The 16723-nt window shown below is 43.7% G+C and overlaps 1 protein-coding gene across 7 annotated transcripts in view; it reads right to left on the minus strand.

The window, feature by feature from the left end:
* The window catches only part of scn8aa (sodium channel, voltage gated, type VIII, alpha subunit a), a 62509-nt gene that overhangs the window by 24110 nt on the left and 21676 nt on the right, over window positions 1-16723 (minus strand). For 5 of the 7 annotated variants that reach the window (XR_013630094.1, XM_058085754.2, XM_058085755.2 and 2 more), the window contains 9 exons: window positions 15549-15755; window positions 15116-15397; window positions 7300-7614; window positions 5903-6038; window positions 5432-5670; window positions 3890-4063; window positions 3432-3788; window positions 2873-3346; window positions 140-257 (listed from right to left, as the gene is read on the minus strand). Coding sequence is in view for 6 of the 7 variants with exons in the window: in XM_058085754.2 (XP_057941737.2) it covers window positions 140-257; window positions 2873-3346; window positions 3432-3788; window positions 3890-4063; window positions 5432-5670; window positions 5903-6038; window positions 7300-7614; window positions 15116-15397; window positions 15549-15755 (2302 nt within the window). In the remaining variant the exon portion in view is untranslated. The remainder of the gene's footprint in view (window positions 1-139; window positions 258-2872; window positions 3347-3431; window positions 3789-3889; window positions 4064-5431; window positions 5671-5902; window positions 6039-7299; window positions 7615-15115; window positions 15398-15548; window positions 15756-16723) is intronic. The other 2 variants (XM_058085757.2, XM_058085758.2) reach the window with 1 other exon arrangement.

Genomic DNA, 16723 nt, shown 5'->3' on the forward strand with positions numbered 1-16723 from the left:
GATATATAGCCGCCATGCTTGAGTGAGCCTTTATAATGAAACTGTCCTTCTCCCAGCTGCCTATCGTTTTCATTCCGCCCAAGGGAGTCTGGACTCTGTGGACTGGAGGTAATGGGTGCCATGGGAGCAGTGGTCTCACCATCTGTCCAACATGGCTCGGGTTCCATGTATTCCTCCACCGTCTCCACCACCACCACCTCCTCCACATCTGGCTTGATGTCAATGGTGCTTCCCTCTGATGAGCTGGTGTCGTCCAGCTGCAAAGACAAAGATGTTTTAAGCGTGAAAACACAGCAAGAACACAAACGTTTCCTAAACACACACATTTTATGAATGGCCTTTTAGGAAGTGTAAACATTATGTGATCTTCAAGAGGAAAATACCCTCAAGCCCATCACATATGCATATTGAAATTTACACCATAGCTACAATATTGAACACAAAACCACTCACAATAAGTATCTATTTCATTCACGTTGCTAGCTTGGCCACAAATTACAATACAATGGTGTCTTGTTTTTGGTATTAATTGGTTCCAAAAGGTCAGACAAAAACCAAAACCTACAAAAATGGTCGTGCTAATGCTAATGTCACTGTCTTAATTGTACTTGAACATGAATCATGTTACAATGTAATCAATCACATAATCAATTCCCAGGAAGAAGCAAAGCTTATTAAATCCTACCCCCCCCCCATCTGCTACTGTTGCAATACACATATCATGTTTATTCCTCTATTCCAGGTGTAAGGTAGTGTAACCATGGTGATTTTCACAACCATAATAAATAATGATCATAGATTTCTTCTCTGGCTCTCAACGAAGGCGGTCGCATCTTTCCTCTCTCCTCCCTATCCCTATCCCTATGCTTAGCATCTTTGTCTTGTCTAGTCTCTTCTTATATTTCCTCAAGAGCCTCTCACTGCACTGCTCTCCAAAAACCTAAATCATGGAATTGATCAACTGGTCTCTCCAGGAAATTGACACGATCTTCTCGACGAGAAGCTCAGGTACGGGTGAACCTGCCTGCCCTGACGGAACGTTCACCGCTGGGTACGTGATGGACAGTTAGGGGAAGTGGAAGGTCATGTGCCTGCCGATTCTTTCCGTGGAGAACATCGAAGACGTCTACCTATTCAGGACCATGATGACAGGTCTGTTGCTGATTGGATTGGGCACTTTCCTGCTGTATCGCAAAATTCGTATGATGATGAAGGCAGCGGATCGAGTTGGCCCACAGCTGCCCATCGTGAATGATTTGGTGGGCAAAGCCGTTCACACTCTGACTGTGATTGCCAATCACAACAAGGATGCCATCTTGGTGAAGATTTCGGCTTTGCAAAAGCAGTTGGATCAATTGGGAGGCCAGAATGGACAATAGGGTGGTCCGGTCTATTGGAATGTGGCTGCCCGACCTAACCCAAACAATATTCTTAATCTGGATTTCGGCGTCTTTACCACGGCTAACCAAGGTCGTGTTGTGAAAACAACTTCTCCCAAGAGATTGCTGCAGCGGGACGCTCTGACCCTCCTTCATTCCTTCATGGACACCTGGTGTTTCTCTTCTCTGGCCCACCACTGACTTCTCCATGGCAACTGCTATGTATCGCAATGACACCATGCGAACAAAACTCCAGGTGGGTGGGGTAAGTGGCTAATTCCCCCGGTGCGGGCATGACGGACCACGGCTTGCGCCGTAAGTGGCTGCAGGTAGCAGTAGTTGTGGCGCTGGTCTTGTGTCTATGTGTGTGAACAATGTCTTTTACCTGCCGATTTGTATGCCGAGGTTTTTTTAATGGTCCCACACTGTACTCCTTCATCTAAGAGTCTAGTTTGGAGTTGTTGTTTTTTCCCCTCCCCTCTCCTAGTGTTGTCCCACCCACCCCCCCCCCCCCCCCTTCATGCAAATTTCCCCACTGAGGCACAAATAAAGGGATATCATTCATTCATTCATCATTCATTCATTCATCATAGATGTAGCCATCAAAATGGTGATATATATAATAACAAATAAACACATCATGACTGGTTCAAGACTCCTTATCCTTGTATTTAGCAAAAATCAAGTGCTAGTATTGTTTCTTGAATGGTCTCATCCTTGTACATTGTTGGACTTCCTTAGCCAATCCATTCCATAGTTTGATTCCGTATCCTGAAATGCTATGGCTTTTTAACGTAGTCCTCACATAGAAGTGCTTCAAAACTTCTTCCCTGAGATCATATTTTGATTGTATTGGATGACATTTTAGCTAATAGGCTATTGTTAGCTTTATGTATCATTTTAGCTGTATTATTTGACATTTTAGATGTATTATTTTAGAAATAAGGATTTTGTATGTTCTCTATAGGCGGCATTATGAATTATCCTTACTGATCTTTTTTGGGACATTTAGCGAGTGAAGATTGCTTTTATAGTTATTAGCCCAAATCTCCACTCAATAAGTAAGATATGGTAGAACCATTACATTCTGATTGACAATCATCGATTATCATCTATTATTATCAAAGCAGGGTTTTAATATGACCATTTCTTCTCTGACCTTTCTAATGATTTCTTCTGTGCTCCCTCCAGAACTAAAAGCAGTGGTATCATCCACAAATAATACCACCTTTAAGTCTTTTGTAATTTTATAGATGTCATTGATGTACAAGTTGAACAGTTTTGGTCCCAGTATTGACCCCTGGGGTACTCCAAACGTAATATTTAAACTTGCAGATGTGTGTTCTCCCAGCTTTACATATTGCTTTCTGTCAGCTGAGTAGCTTTTCACTCAATTCAAGATTAATCCTCTGATTCTAATTGAGTTATTTGGATGTCATGATTGATTGGATCAAAGGCCATTTTAATGATGCATACCAAACAGAGGCACAAACCTCTTTGCTGTTTTCATTGTCCGACTCGCTGCTGAAGTCCTCCGTATTAAGGTTCTCGAAATCCGACTCCCCAACAGCAATCGGCACACAGACGGTCAGGTTCGGGTTATGGATGAATGACATGTGGTCCTCATCGATCATATACTTGCCCACACTGCTGCCAATGCCACTGGTGGTCCCATTACCATTCTTTGCATAGTCCAGATCTCGGTTGATGTCCACTCCAGTGTGGTTGGCAATGCAGTTGAGCTTCTTGTCATACATGTCGTCCAAAGGCTTCTGCTCATCCTCCATCGGCGGCTTCCTTAATAAACTGGCCACCAGCACACGCATTTTGGCTTTTATCCACGCAATACCTTTCTTGATGCGCATGACAGAAATCTGTAGGTTGTTGAGCTCCCCGTCGTCGTCCGTTGCAGCCAAGTTGTCAGCACTGAATGAGCTCAGCAGCAAGGCAAGGAACAGGTTTAACACCTTTGGACATGGAGCAAATGAAAAAGTTAAGCGGCAGATCTATCAGCATCATCTGAAAGTATCTCTCCAGTCTCCAGACACTTACTACCAAGTTACCGATGACCATGACCATCATGAACACGATGAGGCACATGGCCTGGCCTGCCACCTCCATGCAGTCCCACATGGTCTCAATCCACTCACCACACAGCACCCGGAAGACGATGAGGAAGGAATGGAAGAAGTCGTTCATGTGCCATCGTGGCAGCTCACAGTCAGTGTCAATCTTGCACACGCAGTCTTTGTAACTTTTGCCGAACAGTTGCATGCCCACAACGGCAAAGATGAAGACGATGATGGCCAAGACTAGAGTCAAGTTCCCTAAGGCCCCCACTGAGTTACCGATGATCTTGATCAGCATGTTGAGAGTCGGCCATGATTTGGCCAGTTTAAACACTCGCAGCTGGAAAATAGCAGGAGGAAAGGAAATGATGAAAACATTAAAACATACAGCATATTTCCACGGGTTGTTTCAATGAGGGAGGACCTAAAATGAGTGCTTACCAATCGGAACGATCGCAGCACAGACAGGCCCTCGACATCAGCCAGAGCTAACTCAACTAAACTCAGTGTCACGATGAAGCCGTCAAAACAGTTCCACGCTTCTTGGAAGTAGTAGTAGGGATCCATCGCCACCAGTTTGAACATCATCTCCCCCGCAAAGATTCCAGTGAACACCTGGCAGCAGTGAAATGTTATGGTTGGCATCACTCATTCTCTCAGTGTGCAACAATATAAAATGATAGCTAGTCCATTGACTGTGGTTGGCCATTTGGCATATATTGGTAATGCGGCTGGACCGCAGAGGTCAAGATCCACTGAAGATGATAATATGGAACCAAAGACCTGGCTGCTGGAGAAATGCCAGTTTGCTAAGGTCACATCTCTCCTCAATGTGCAAACTCAAATTCCCCCCAGGGATCAATAAAGTATATAATGAAATATAAAATAGGAATAGAATGCAGACATGGGGTCAGGAAAATATCATTGTTTTTTGAAAATATCCCTTCAAAATGCGGACCCTAATAAATGATATTCTGTGCTCTGCTTTTTTGTAAGTTAACAGTATAAATCTAAAAAGGCGTAAGGTAACACCTTGGAAAAACACCATAAAAGGAGAACAAAAATCAACCGTAATGCCATGATACTATCATTTCTACTGCACAGTAGTAGCACGACTCAGCTGACCACTAATCAGGTTGGTTCTACTGGCTTGGTTTTACCACAGGAAACTGAAAATGTAGTCGACACTCTTGAAAGCCTGGCTGAGCAAGTAGCAAAAACAGTACCTCACAGTAACTGGTTTTACAAATACAGTAGAAACTATCAAAAGTACAATCAAGAGTAAGAGTAATGTAAGTAAGATCAAGAGTAATGTTGTAGAGTGCAGTAGAAACCAAGCATGATTACTTGTTGTCATATGCAGATTTTTAATCTATTCCATGTGAATTAGCTAAAATTCCACAGAGACATTTTCTTGGGGACGCAGTACAATAGTCCAACTGCTGTTAACGATGGAAAAAGTCATGTTGAATTAGCCAAGTTATGATTCAGGCAAGGAGATCGGAAAGACCTGGGGTTCATTCACTGCTTGAGCATCTCTATGTGGAGATTGCATGTTCCGTGGGGGGGGGGGGGGGGTACTCCGGGGGGGTACTCCGGTTTCCTCCCTCATGCCAAAAACATGCTCGGTTAATTGGCCACTCCAAATTGTCCATAGGTATGAATGTGGGTGGGAATGGTTGTTTGTCTATATGTGCCCTGTGATTGGCTGGCCACCAGTCCAGGGTGGACCCCCGCCTCTCACCGGAAGTTGATCCTAGTAAGATGGATGGATGGATGGATGATTCAGGCAACATCTCGGAGTGGCTCATCGATCAAGTTTCCTGAAATATTAATGCAGCCTCCCACTAGCCAGCCAACCAGCAGAGAGACAAGCTGGTTTCACGACGGCAACACACAAGCACATCCTCCCCACCGGTGCAGGGAAGCGGGTGTAGAGGTGGGGGTAGGGGGGTAAAGATGTGCTTGTGAAGGAACACTTACCAGATTGCCCACAGACAGCATATGTTCAAAGTCGGGGGTCATTGGGTAATGCTCCATAGCCATGAAGAGCGTGTTGAGGACGATGCAGATGGTGATGGCCAGGTCCACAAAGGGATCCATGACAATCAGGTTGACAATCTCCTTGATCTTCAACCAAGTGGGGGAGCATTCCCATATGAGGAATGTGTTAGAAAACTTATACCAGCACGGCGGACACTTGCGCTGAGATTCCTCCAGTTCTGAAGACATAGTGTGGACAAAAGGTCACAACCAAACGTACTTGTGGGATTGAAGCCAACTGCATGCAAAGGTGTTGAATGATCAAATAATTGTATGTATGTATCTGATATTGCTGGGTTATGCAAAGCAGATAAGCAGGAACTTCATGTCAAACTAACCAACCCATGAGAGCAGCCCTAGTGAAATCATAGTGAGAAAGCAGGTTAAAAAGCTGGGTTAAAGTGGCAGTACCCTCCACTAGTGTGTTGGTAATGACGCTCATGACACTGTTGGCCCGCTCTTTCCGCCCAAAGGAGGTATTGAGCTGGTCCACAGACACCATCAGGGAGCCCGACAGCTTCTTCTTCACCTCAACCTCAGTAGTTGGCTGTCAGGAGGAGAGGAAGAATCAAGCACCCATGGAGAGGACATGAACACCATCCCACATTGCCACCGGTGGCGGGCGGAGGGAAGTGCACAATAGCATTGCAGTAAAAAGTACTGTAGTTCAGGTTCAGATTACTGTGGGCAGGCATCGGGGCATGTTGAATTCATTTGTCTCAGTGCCGGTTAAGGGACGTGTTTTGGATGCTGAAAATGCATGCAGTAAAGTTCAGGACTTTTAATAGTTTGTAAAATTATGTTTTACTGCTTATACAAGGATTTATTTACAGGCCTTTTATGCAATCGGTAAGGCATTACTGCATTGCAGTATCATCTTTCGCTCGTTTACCACTTACTATATTTGACTATGCTTTAAATAGCAAAACTTGAAAAGAGAAAATGGAAGCGAGTGGTTGATGTCAGTCCAGTCGTCATGCATGAGCATGCTCCAAGTCAAAGAGGAGGAGATTCTACAGACAACATAGCCATCCTTCTACTTACTAGTCATGCTTTTTCTGCTTGGAGCTACCATGCTAACGGCCATCACACTACTAATTCAATGTTGTAAAGTTAATCTAAGAAATTTAGGAAAACAGAGAGAGGTCAAGACAAACAGGAACAGCAGCCCTCCTTTGTTTCTTCATTTGGATTATTTATCATGATCAAGGCCTAATAGGATGGTGGTTGTGGTTCTTCCATCTCCATATGTGAACTATGCGTTAGGGAAGCAGTAAAAATGTTTCTGTGCTGTCTCCTCCACCACCTATTGTAGAGCTACCCACACAGGCCTGCAGAGCCCCTGAATGCCTGGAGGAGGAACATTGAAATAGTGGAAAGTGGAATAAGGAATTGTGTTTTGGCACTAAATTGAGAAACAGTAGAAGAATAATGGTCAAAAAATGTCTGTTTTCATGACCTTTGCCAAAGTATTTGTGAACCTTACACTGACATACATATCAATTAGCCCAAGCCAGAACATGTCTGGAGGTCAGTTTTACTAACTGGTTTTACTAACCTATCCAATGTAGCGCTACCTTCAGTGTGTACAACCAGATGTACGCAATGTACGGTGTGACTTCATCCTGTGCTTAACTATGGAGGGCAGCATATACTGCAGGCGTTGAGGGAGGGGGAGACGGGCGGGGCGAGCGCTGAGCCAAGAGATACATACGACTTGCAAAGATGACAGATCAGAAAGAAAGGAACGAACGAGAGGGGGGGGGGGGGGGCCATGCCTAGATTGGTCTACTCATTGACTTCCTTACGCTGTCGTCAGTGGCTGCCTTATCTATTTTCACCTCAGGCAGAAGGCGTCCACCGGGCCCGGGGCCGATGAGGGACACAACGCCGTTGCAATCCACCGTGCTGTTCCTCTTGCCGTGGTAACCACTGTAGCTGCTCCGCCGGTACGGGCTGAAAAGGGAGCCCCGGCGCTCCTCGCACTCCTCCACCGTGCTGTGTTCATCATCAGCAAACTCATTCTCTGAACCCACGTCCTTTCCGCGGCCCTTGAAACTGAAGATGCTGCTCTTGCTGTTGTGGCGGGACAGGAAGGGCGATCCAGGTATGCTGAGAAGGGACTAGACAAGAGAAAGAAGAACGTAAATGGTTGATAAGGACATATGGCTACTTCTAAATTTCAAGCAGGATAATCAGTTGGCTTATCAGAATGAAGGTCAGTGCTCTGTGCTTGCAAGGTCCAAAAACGTTCATGTTAACATTCATGGAAGTCTTTCAATTGCCCACTGGTGTGAATACGAGTCTTATCAGTCCTGTGTTTTACAGGCAATTGATTCATTGGCAAGTTACAGTGCGCTATGATGTCACAACATTTACCAAACAGAGGCTGGGATAGGCTCCTGCATGAATGGATGGGTCATTGTATTTTAGAAAATTGAATGTTCACTTCTCCCCGAGGAGACACGTTCTGCTGGAGCAGTCATGTGACTACATAAACAAGAAGACGAAAATTGGGTCAGCGATATCTGACGCTTGCCAAGGTCACACAGAATAGCCAAAATAAGACTGGGGAGGTTCCACCCTCGGCCATCTCTGTGTGGAGCTTGCATGTTCTCCCCATGCATGCGTGGGTTTTCTCCGGGTACTCCGGTTTCCTCCCCCATTACAAAAACATGCTAGGTTAATTAGCCACTCCAAATTGTCCATAGGTATGAATGTGGGTGGGAATGGTTGTTTGTCTATATGTGCCCTGTGATTGGCTGGCCACCAGTCCAGGGTGTACCCCGCCCCTCGCCCCAAGAGATCTGGGATAGGCTCCAGCACCCCTGTGACCCTCGTGAGGATAAGCGGTTCAGCTTCTTTTGGCAACCGTCACTGTTGATTTGAAAGAAATATGTCACATTACGTAAGTCTGCATGTCTTGTTTTGCTGTTTGGTGAAGCCCCCCACCCCCCACCCCCCACTGTACACAACATGAGAGCTGGCGGAGCCAACGTGAGGCCTTTGCAAAGCTGCAGAATTGCACCTTCTGAAACATTCATGTAATCACTGTGAATTATTCAGCACCTGGACATGTGCTTGAACACGTCTGGCCACTATACTGGTTGTTCCTGTTGGCCACATCACACTGTGACTCCAATATGAAATATCGATCATTTGAAGTCATATTTTCCTGTGGCCACATTATCCATCTGCAATCAGGAGCCACTTGACATGCAATACAACATGTGGAACAACACAATAAGACCTTTTCGTCTGAACACTTTCAGTGTTTCCCTCATACTGTACTTTCAATAAAAACACGCTTGGCAACACCAAAATACATTCATGTATTTGATTACTTCTGAGATGGATTCATTATTTTGGATTCATTCATGTATTGAATTAATTAGAGAAATTGTTGTTAAATTCCATCACATTAGACAGATAAGCCTCTATCAGACTGAGATCCTGTAAAGCTGGGGCATGAAGAGCAGTAAATAGCAAATCCAGCAGTTACTGACCTGTACCGTTCCCCAGGGCGTTCCCCAGGGCGTTCCCCAGGGCATCAAATCTTTGCCTGTTTATTTATTGAATCATTTACTTTTTTAAAAGGAGTCAGGGTCATTTGGCATGCCTGTATTAGAAATACACTGGGATAGTTTACACTGTAAATGCCATCATTCATTCATTCATTTTCTACCGCTTATCCTCACAAGGTTCGCGGGTGGTGCTGGAGCCTATCCCAGCTGGATACACCCAGCCAATCACAGGGCACATATAGACAAACAACCATTCACACGCACATTCATACTTATGGATAATTTGGAGTGGCCAATTAACCTAGCATGTTTTTGGAAAGGGGGAGGAAACCGGAGTACTAGGAGAAAACCCACGCATGCACGGGGAGAACATGCAAACATCACACAGAGATGGCCGAGGGTGGAATTGAACTCGGGTCTTTGAGATGTAAGGCCTGCGTGCTAACCACTCTTGGCCCTCTTGACTTTTCTGATCCTCAATTTACCTTGGTGTATAATTTGCACCAATTTGTATAATTTTTTTTAAAAGCGGGCACGATCGTGCATCAGTCACTGACGGTGTTTTTTTTGGATGTTTTTTTCGGGTGATTTGGCTGGTGATATAAAGTCAGTTGTTTAAGCAATATGAGTAAAGCAAAGTCAGTTTCCATCAACTTGGTCTGAAGACTAATTTTAAATACGTCTTTAGTCATTTGGGGTTGCAAACATGCCTAACCTGATTTATACCAGTTAAGTCAAATTTGAAAAAAATAACCACTTCGTATTAGTAAACAGTCACATCCAAACAGCAAAAAAATCCAAAAACTTGAGCAACGCATTTCCACAATGTACAGTGTCCGCGAGGCCAAACTCCTAATGGAGACCATCACCTTCCGTCCCCCATCTCCTCAGTCTGAACCAATTACTCATCCAGCCTCTCCCACTGCCTCACTCCTGTTGAAGAGGTTGCTCCTGCCGCCTCTGCTGTCCTTACGACGGTTCCCAATGCTGCCAGCGCCTGGTCCAAGCAGGGAGGTGAATCTAAGTCCTTGGCGACCTCTGCTGTCGCATCTCCTGCCCCACAGTGCCTTCCTGCTCCCCTCACTTCAGCTCCTGTGTTGCCGCCACCCCTCCCGGCTCCGCTGTCGACCTCGTTCCCTGCTTCCTCATAATCTCTTCATCCTCTATTTCCTTCGACTACTGTGATAGTTGGGGACTCCATGATTAGGAACCTTCGCTTCTTCAACGCCATAACGTACTGCTTTCCAGGAGCCACTGTCCCCGTCATCCACTCAATGCTTTCTGACATTCTGAAGCAATCTCTCCCTCCTTCCATCCAAAGAATAATGATACATGTTGGTTGTGTTGATGCAACCTGCCGACAGTCTGAAATGACCAAAGAACTTACCAAATCTCTCTCAGTTCCTTCGCAATACTGGCAAGTACGTCTTCATCAGTGGGCCCCCCTCTTCAGCCATATTCTCTTGCTCCACACACGACCAACACTTTCCCCCTTACTTACATCTACAATTTTAACCTTTTCGGGGGTAGGGACGGCCTCCACCTTAACAAGCCGGGAAACCGAATTGGTCTAGCTATCCAAAATTTTCATAACAAGAAAACATCAAATAAAGCCAAATAAGATGTAAGGGCATTTAGATCAATAATACTAATATCTTCGCAAGAGTTGGACAGGACAAAAAAACTATTTAGAGTATGCCAACTACAGTTACTTACAGATTAGTTAATGTGTTGTGTTTAAGTACCCAATACTTCACACAATACAGGTTGGCATATTGGAGTGCAGGTTACAGCTCTATTCTGAACATCAGAACACGGTAAACTGATTTCACATATTAGTGGGCATCACCAGTTCGAGTGAACAAATCCAAACAAAAGCAAATGTAGTTGAACCCAGCTACCCAAACTGTGTATTGGAGCAATGTCAGTAAAACTGACATTGGTCTTCCGCAGTAAATCCCTGACACCCTCTGGCTTCACCTCACAGGACACTGGCAATCGAACAACTAGCTTGCCAACTCCAGTCACAGAACATCACCTAACTTAACTATACGGGTATTTACCTCTTTTTGGTCAAGCAACAATGAAAAATTGTGTTTTGTCCACCTTTTAGTACTCTTTGAGTACTATTTCCGCAGTTCTGCTGTCTACACCCATACCAAACATACAGCAAAGTCAGCATAGAGACTTCTACACCACTATGTACATCTGTGCAATACTTTGTTTTTATACTCAGTATAGTTACTCCAGACTCCATTCACTGTGCAATATCTGATCAACCTCCATGTGCAATATTAAGATTCTAAATACAATATATTAAGTTCTATGTGAAGTACTTCTATAATGCCTCATATTAACTCACTAGCAAGATCTCATAGTGTATACACTGGTCATATATCTTACCTTGTTTCATATTATCTGCATACTGTATTTGTATATAACTCTGGGTAAAACTGTTGATTTGTTAATACTTGGGTTGTTTATATTGTTTATTTTTTTATATTGTGTATTTTTGTACTGCTTAACTGATTCTGTACTCTTGCTGCTGTGCAATGCAAATTTCCCCACTGAGGGACGAATAAAGGCATATCTTATCTCTTATCTTATCTTATAGAGAAAGTGGTTTGGTAAATGGTCTTTCACTTGTATAGCGCTTTTACCTACTGATGAGGCAACATCAGGACCAACTGATGGTTCAGTATCTTGCCCAAGGATACTTCGGCATGATCACGGTAGGACAGAGGATCAAACCCACAACCTTTAGGTTGGGAGACAACCACTCACACCAACTGAGCCATACCGCCCCTCATATGATAATACATAGGGAGCTGCATAATGGTCATGAACGAGTATCCGTTATGGATAATGCATTTTAGCTGGAAACCAGTATGAAAGTAGTACATTAACAGTATTTGTGTTTGAAGAAAATGCTCATTATGTATTCACTGTGATTGGCTGGTCACATACAGTGACCACCTCTCCCGAGACCTCAAGCAGCAGCCACAGCAGCAGGAGCTCAGCAGTCCCTCGTACACGGTGCAATTGCGTAGTTGAAAGTGGCTCGCCGTTTGTCACAATGCCTCCACTTTGTTATCTTTTCTTCAGCTCGTCTATTTTGGTTTGTATCTAAAGTTACTTGGTAAACCTGTTCCGTAATATGCTGTGCAGCTCTTAACAGTGCTGTACAGACCTGCATTGACTGGCCACAACATTAGGTACACTTGATGCCGCACAAGCATTTTGCATGTATGGCTAAAATATGACTAAAATATGACTAAAATATTACATCCCTCTCAATATGTTGCAGTCTGCAACTTGCAACCTTGAACTTGTTTCATAAAATACATGGTGTTTTTAACAGGACAGCGGGCGCGACCGTGCATCAGTCACTGACAGTGGGGGTTTTTGGTTCCGTCTGCTCTGGTGATATAAAGTCAGTTGGAAAACTGCTTGTATTACTGAATAGGTGCTTTTGTTTATTGTCATGTTTGCATGAATCACTGACTTCACAATAATTACAATATATATAAATAATGAAGGCCACTCCAAATTGTCCATAGGTATGAATGTGGGTGGGAATGGTTGTTTGTCTATATGTGCCCTGTGATTGGCTGGCCACCAGTCCAGGGTGTATATAATAAACAATATACAGTGCATCCGGAAAGTATTCACAGCGCTTCACTTTTTCTACATTTTGTCATGTTACAGCCTCATTCCAAACTGAATTAAATTAATCTCTTACCTCAAAATTCTACACAAAATACTCCATTATGACAATGTGAAAAAAGTTTTTTTTGACATGTTTTGAATTTATTAAAAATAGAAAACAAAAAAATCACATTTACATAAGTATTCGCAGCCTTTGCCATGAAGCTCAAAATTGAGCTCAGGTGCATCTTTTTTCCACTGATCATCCTTGAGATCTTTCTACAGCTTAATTGGAGTCCACCTGCAGTAAATTCAGTTGATTGGACATGATTTGGAAAGGCACACGCCTGTCTATATAAGGTCCCACAGTTGACTGTGCATGTCAGAGCACAAACACCAAGCATGAAGTCAAAAGAACTGTCTGTAGACCTGCGAGACAGGATTGTCTTGAGGCACAAATCTGGGGAAGGATACAGAAAAATTTCTGCTGCTTTGAAGGTCCCAATGAGCACAGTGGCCTCCATTATTTGTAAATGGAAGACGTTTGGAACCACCAGGACTCTTCCTAGAGCTGGCCGGCCTTCTAAACTGAGCGATCGGGGAAGAAGGGCCTTAGTCAGGGAGGTGACCAAGGCCCCGATGGTCACTCTGTCAGAGCTCCAGCGTTCCTCTGTGGAGAGAGGAGAGCCTTCCAGAAGGACAACCATCTCTGCAGCAATCCACCAATCAGGCCTGTATGGTAGAGTGGCCAGACGAAAGCCACTCCTTAGTAAAAGGAACATGGCAGCCCGTCTGGAATTTGCCAAAAAGCACCTGAATGACTCTCCATGAGACCATGAGAAACAAAATTCTCTGGTCTGATGAGACAAAGATTGAACTCTTTGGTGTGAATGCCAGGCGCCATGTTTGGAGGAAACCAGGCACTGCTCATCACCAGGCCAATACCATCCCTACAGTGAAGCATGGTGGTGGCAGCATCATGCTGTGGGGATGTTTTTCAGCGGCAGGAACTGGCAGACTAGTCAGGATAGAAGGAAAACGAATGCAGCAATATATAGAGATATCCTGGATGAAAACCTGCTCCAGAGCGCTCTTGACCTCAGTAGACTGGTCATGTACCTTGACCGTATAGACAGTAGACATTAGCACACAGCCAAGATCTCAAAAGATTGGCTTCAGAACCACTCTGTGAATGTCCTGGAGTGGCCCAGCCAGAGTCCAGACTTGAATCCGATCGAACATCTCTGGAGAGATCTGAAAATGGCTGTGCACAGACGTCTCCCATCCAACCTGATGGAGCTTGAGACTTATTGCAAAGAAGAATGGGCAAAACTGCCTAAAGATAGGTGTGCTAAACTTGTGGGATCATATTCAAAAAGACTTGAGGCTGTAATTGCTGCCAAAGGTGGATCAACAAAGTATTAAGCAAAGGCTGTGAATACTTATGTAAATGTGATTTTTTTGTTTTCTATTTTTAATAAATTCAAAACATGTCAAAAAAAACTTTTTTCACATTGTCATAATGGAGTATTTTGTGTAGAATTTTGAGGTAAGAGATTAATTTAATTCAGTTTGGAATGAGGCTGTAACATGACAAAATGTAGAAAAAGTGAAGCGCTGTGAATACTTTCCAGATGCACTGTATACAGAAACTTCTGATCAATCCAAATCAATTTCCGACTTAAAATAATGTACAGCTTAAAGCACATTTCTGATTAAACCACACCCACTTCCGGTGTATGTCCCACCCACAGAATATGGATACGAATACAGATAATTAGAGATGGGTGAAGAGATACAGATAGTGGTGTACTCGCTCATCCCTTTTAATACAGCAGGGGGAAGGAGCAGGGGGTGGGCTTACATTACCAGATGATTCAATATGCTACTGTTTTGCTGGTAAATGATGAAAAAAGTTATATAAATATATAATACATAATAAAGAAAATCAACAAGATATTAATGCAAGATAATGCATATTTTGTTAACCGGGGGGGTTATATTGGCTGAATCAGATTTTTACGGGGGTCATGACCCCGGTATCTCTTGTGCAAATTACGCGCTTGGCTTTCACGTAGGATCAAACAGAAAAAAATTATTGCCATAACCCGGTGCTTCTCACTTATTTTCTATCATTTTTTTCACGCCCCCCCCCAATATGAAATACTAGAGAAACTGATAATATGTATTCATGTATCTGTACTGTAGAGACTGAACGTGAAACTGAAACCAGGAAAATGACACAATTGAGAGCATACACACGTATTCAGGAGTCTAAATGTTTGTTGGTAGGTCTGTATTAAAATGAAAGCCCCCCCCAATCCCACAATCAGAGTTGCACAACGATGTCCACTGCCGTGTCTGGAGTGATGTATAAAATAACTCTGTTATGGTGTCGATGCAATACAAAGGTGGTACATTGCCAGAAAACGACACAAGATGTTTTTCTTACCTGGTTCATAATGGAAGACTTTCGCCCCAGGCGGTTATCAGGAAAACGGAAGCGGCTCCTCTTGCTACCGTCGTCTGACTCAGACTTAACAAACTTCTCACTGTCACCTTTCTCCTTTTCTTGCTCCTTCTGCCGCCATTTCTTCTTGCGGTTGCGCCGCTCTTTGGCACTCTTGGAGCTGAGCTTGGACATCTCCGAGGAGCTGCATGAGAGGCGCCCTCCTCCATCGTCCTCTACTGCATCCTCTGAGACTGTTCCCGCCGAGGTTGCCATGGCTGCAGTCTAACAATAAACATAGACACAACAGGAATGACAACTTCATACAGGGTGCCCAAATTTTGTACAGAAACATTTAAGGTTGTTGGTTGGTTTTTCAGTAACACAGTAAATTTGAAAATTCGTGGCTATTTGGTGACATGCGAATACAGCTTACTTGAGCATCTTCTTGTTGTTTCTTGAGCTGCTCCAGCATGGCCTTGAACTCCTCCTCCTTCTGCTGAGCCTCCTCCATGGTGGCCTGGTTCTGCTCCTCATAGGCCATGGCCACCACAGCCAAGATCAGATTCACCAAGTAGAAGGAACCCACAAAGATCACCAACACAAAGAAGATCATGTAGGTCTTCCCGGCGGCCCTCAGGGTCTGTGGGGAGAATAAATAGGAATGGGAAGAGAGATGGGAAGGGGGAACGCTTGATTAGAAACTAAACGTAACATATTTCCTAACATTGTGGGACATACAAAGGACAACAAAACATATCATCTTTCAACCAGTCTGTAGAAAAACATGCATCCACACTTAGGGCTGGGTGATATATCGATATTTTTAAAATATATCGATATTTCTTTTAAGCACGATATCAATAGCCATAGAGAGATAGACTGGAGGTGATGCGGGGGTCTCATGTTGAGTGCAAGCTAGTTAAGGCAGCTCCGTGTCTCCGGCGGCATTTTTAGTGTTTAATAGTACTTATTACATAGTACTTACTTACTTATAGTACTTATTACTTCCTTATTGTTTTTGTGCCATAGCGACCCCTTAATCAAGTATGCAGCTATGGATGTTCATCTTATTACGTTTGACACTCGGGAGCAGCTGTTAGCTTCGAGCATCCCGCTTCACTATCCCTGCGGAAGTGGAGTGAATAGTGAAAAAGACGGTATAAAGGTTGCTGTATAAAGATGGTATCAACCATGGTTACCACCTGTAGTCATGGGGAACGTGAGATGGAAACGCTAACGGTGCTAACATGGCTGCAAAGACTTTTTCTATATTTTTTTTACAAAGGGGAATATGCTATTTTATTTCAGTGGCTATTTTTCTATAATAAAACTTTACATTCATATTTGGCTTCGACTTTTGTCTAAATTCAGTTTATAGAGTAAAATATCAGGATATATAGTATCATATATCGATATGCTACCTAAATATATCAGAATATGAGTTTTGGTCCATATCGCCCAGCCCTCCCCACACTGAAGAACTAATGTGGCTGCACAATGTCTTAAAGACATGGTAGAAAATATTGATAGGAGGGCTGCTATATGGAGCTGAATGTCAGCAAAGTCATGAGCAAAAATAGAGAGTCAGAGCTGGGATGTTCCCGTCAT

The sequence above is a fragment of the Doryrhamphus excisus genome, linkage group LG17, assembly GCF_037039965.1.
Source record: "Doryrhamphus excisus strain RoL-2023G ecotype Guam linkage group LG17, RoL_Dexc_Guam_v1.1, whole genome shotgun sequence".
Taxonomy (NCBI): Eukaryota; Metazoa; Chordata; class Actinopteri; order Syngnathiformes; family Syngnathidae; genus Doryrhamphus; species Doryrhamphus excisus.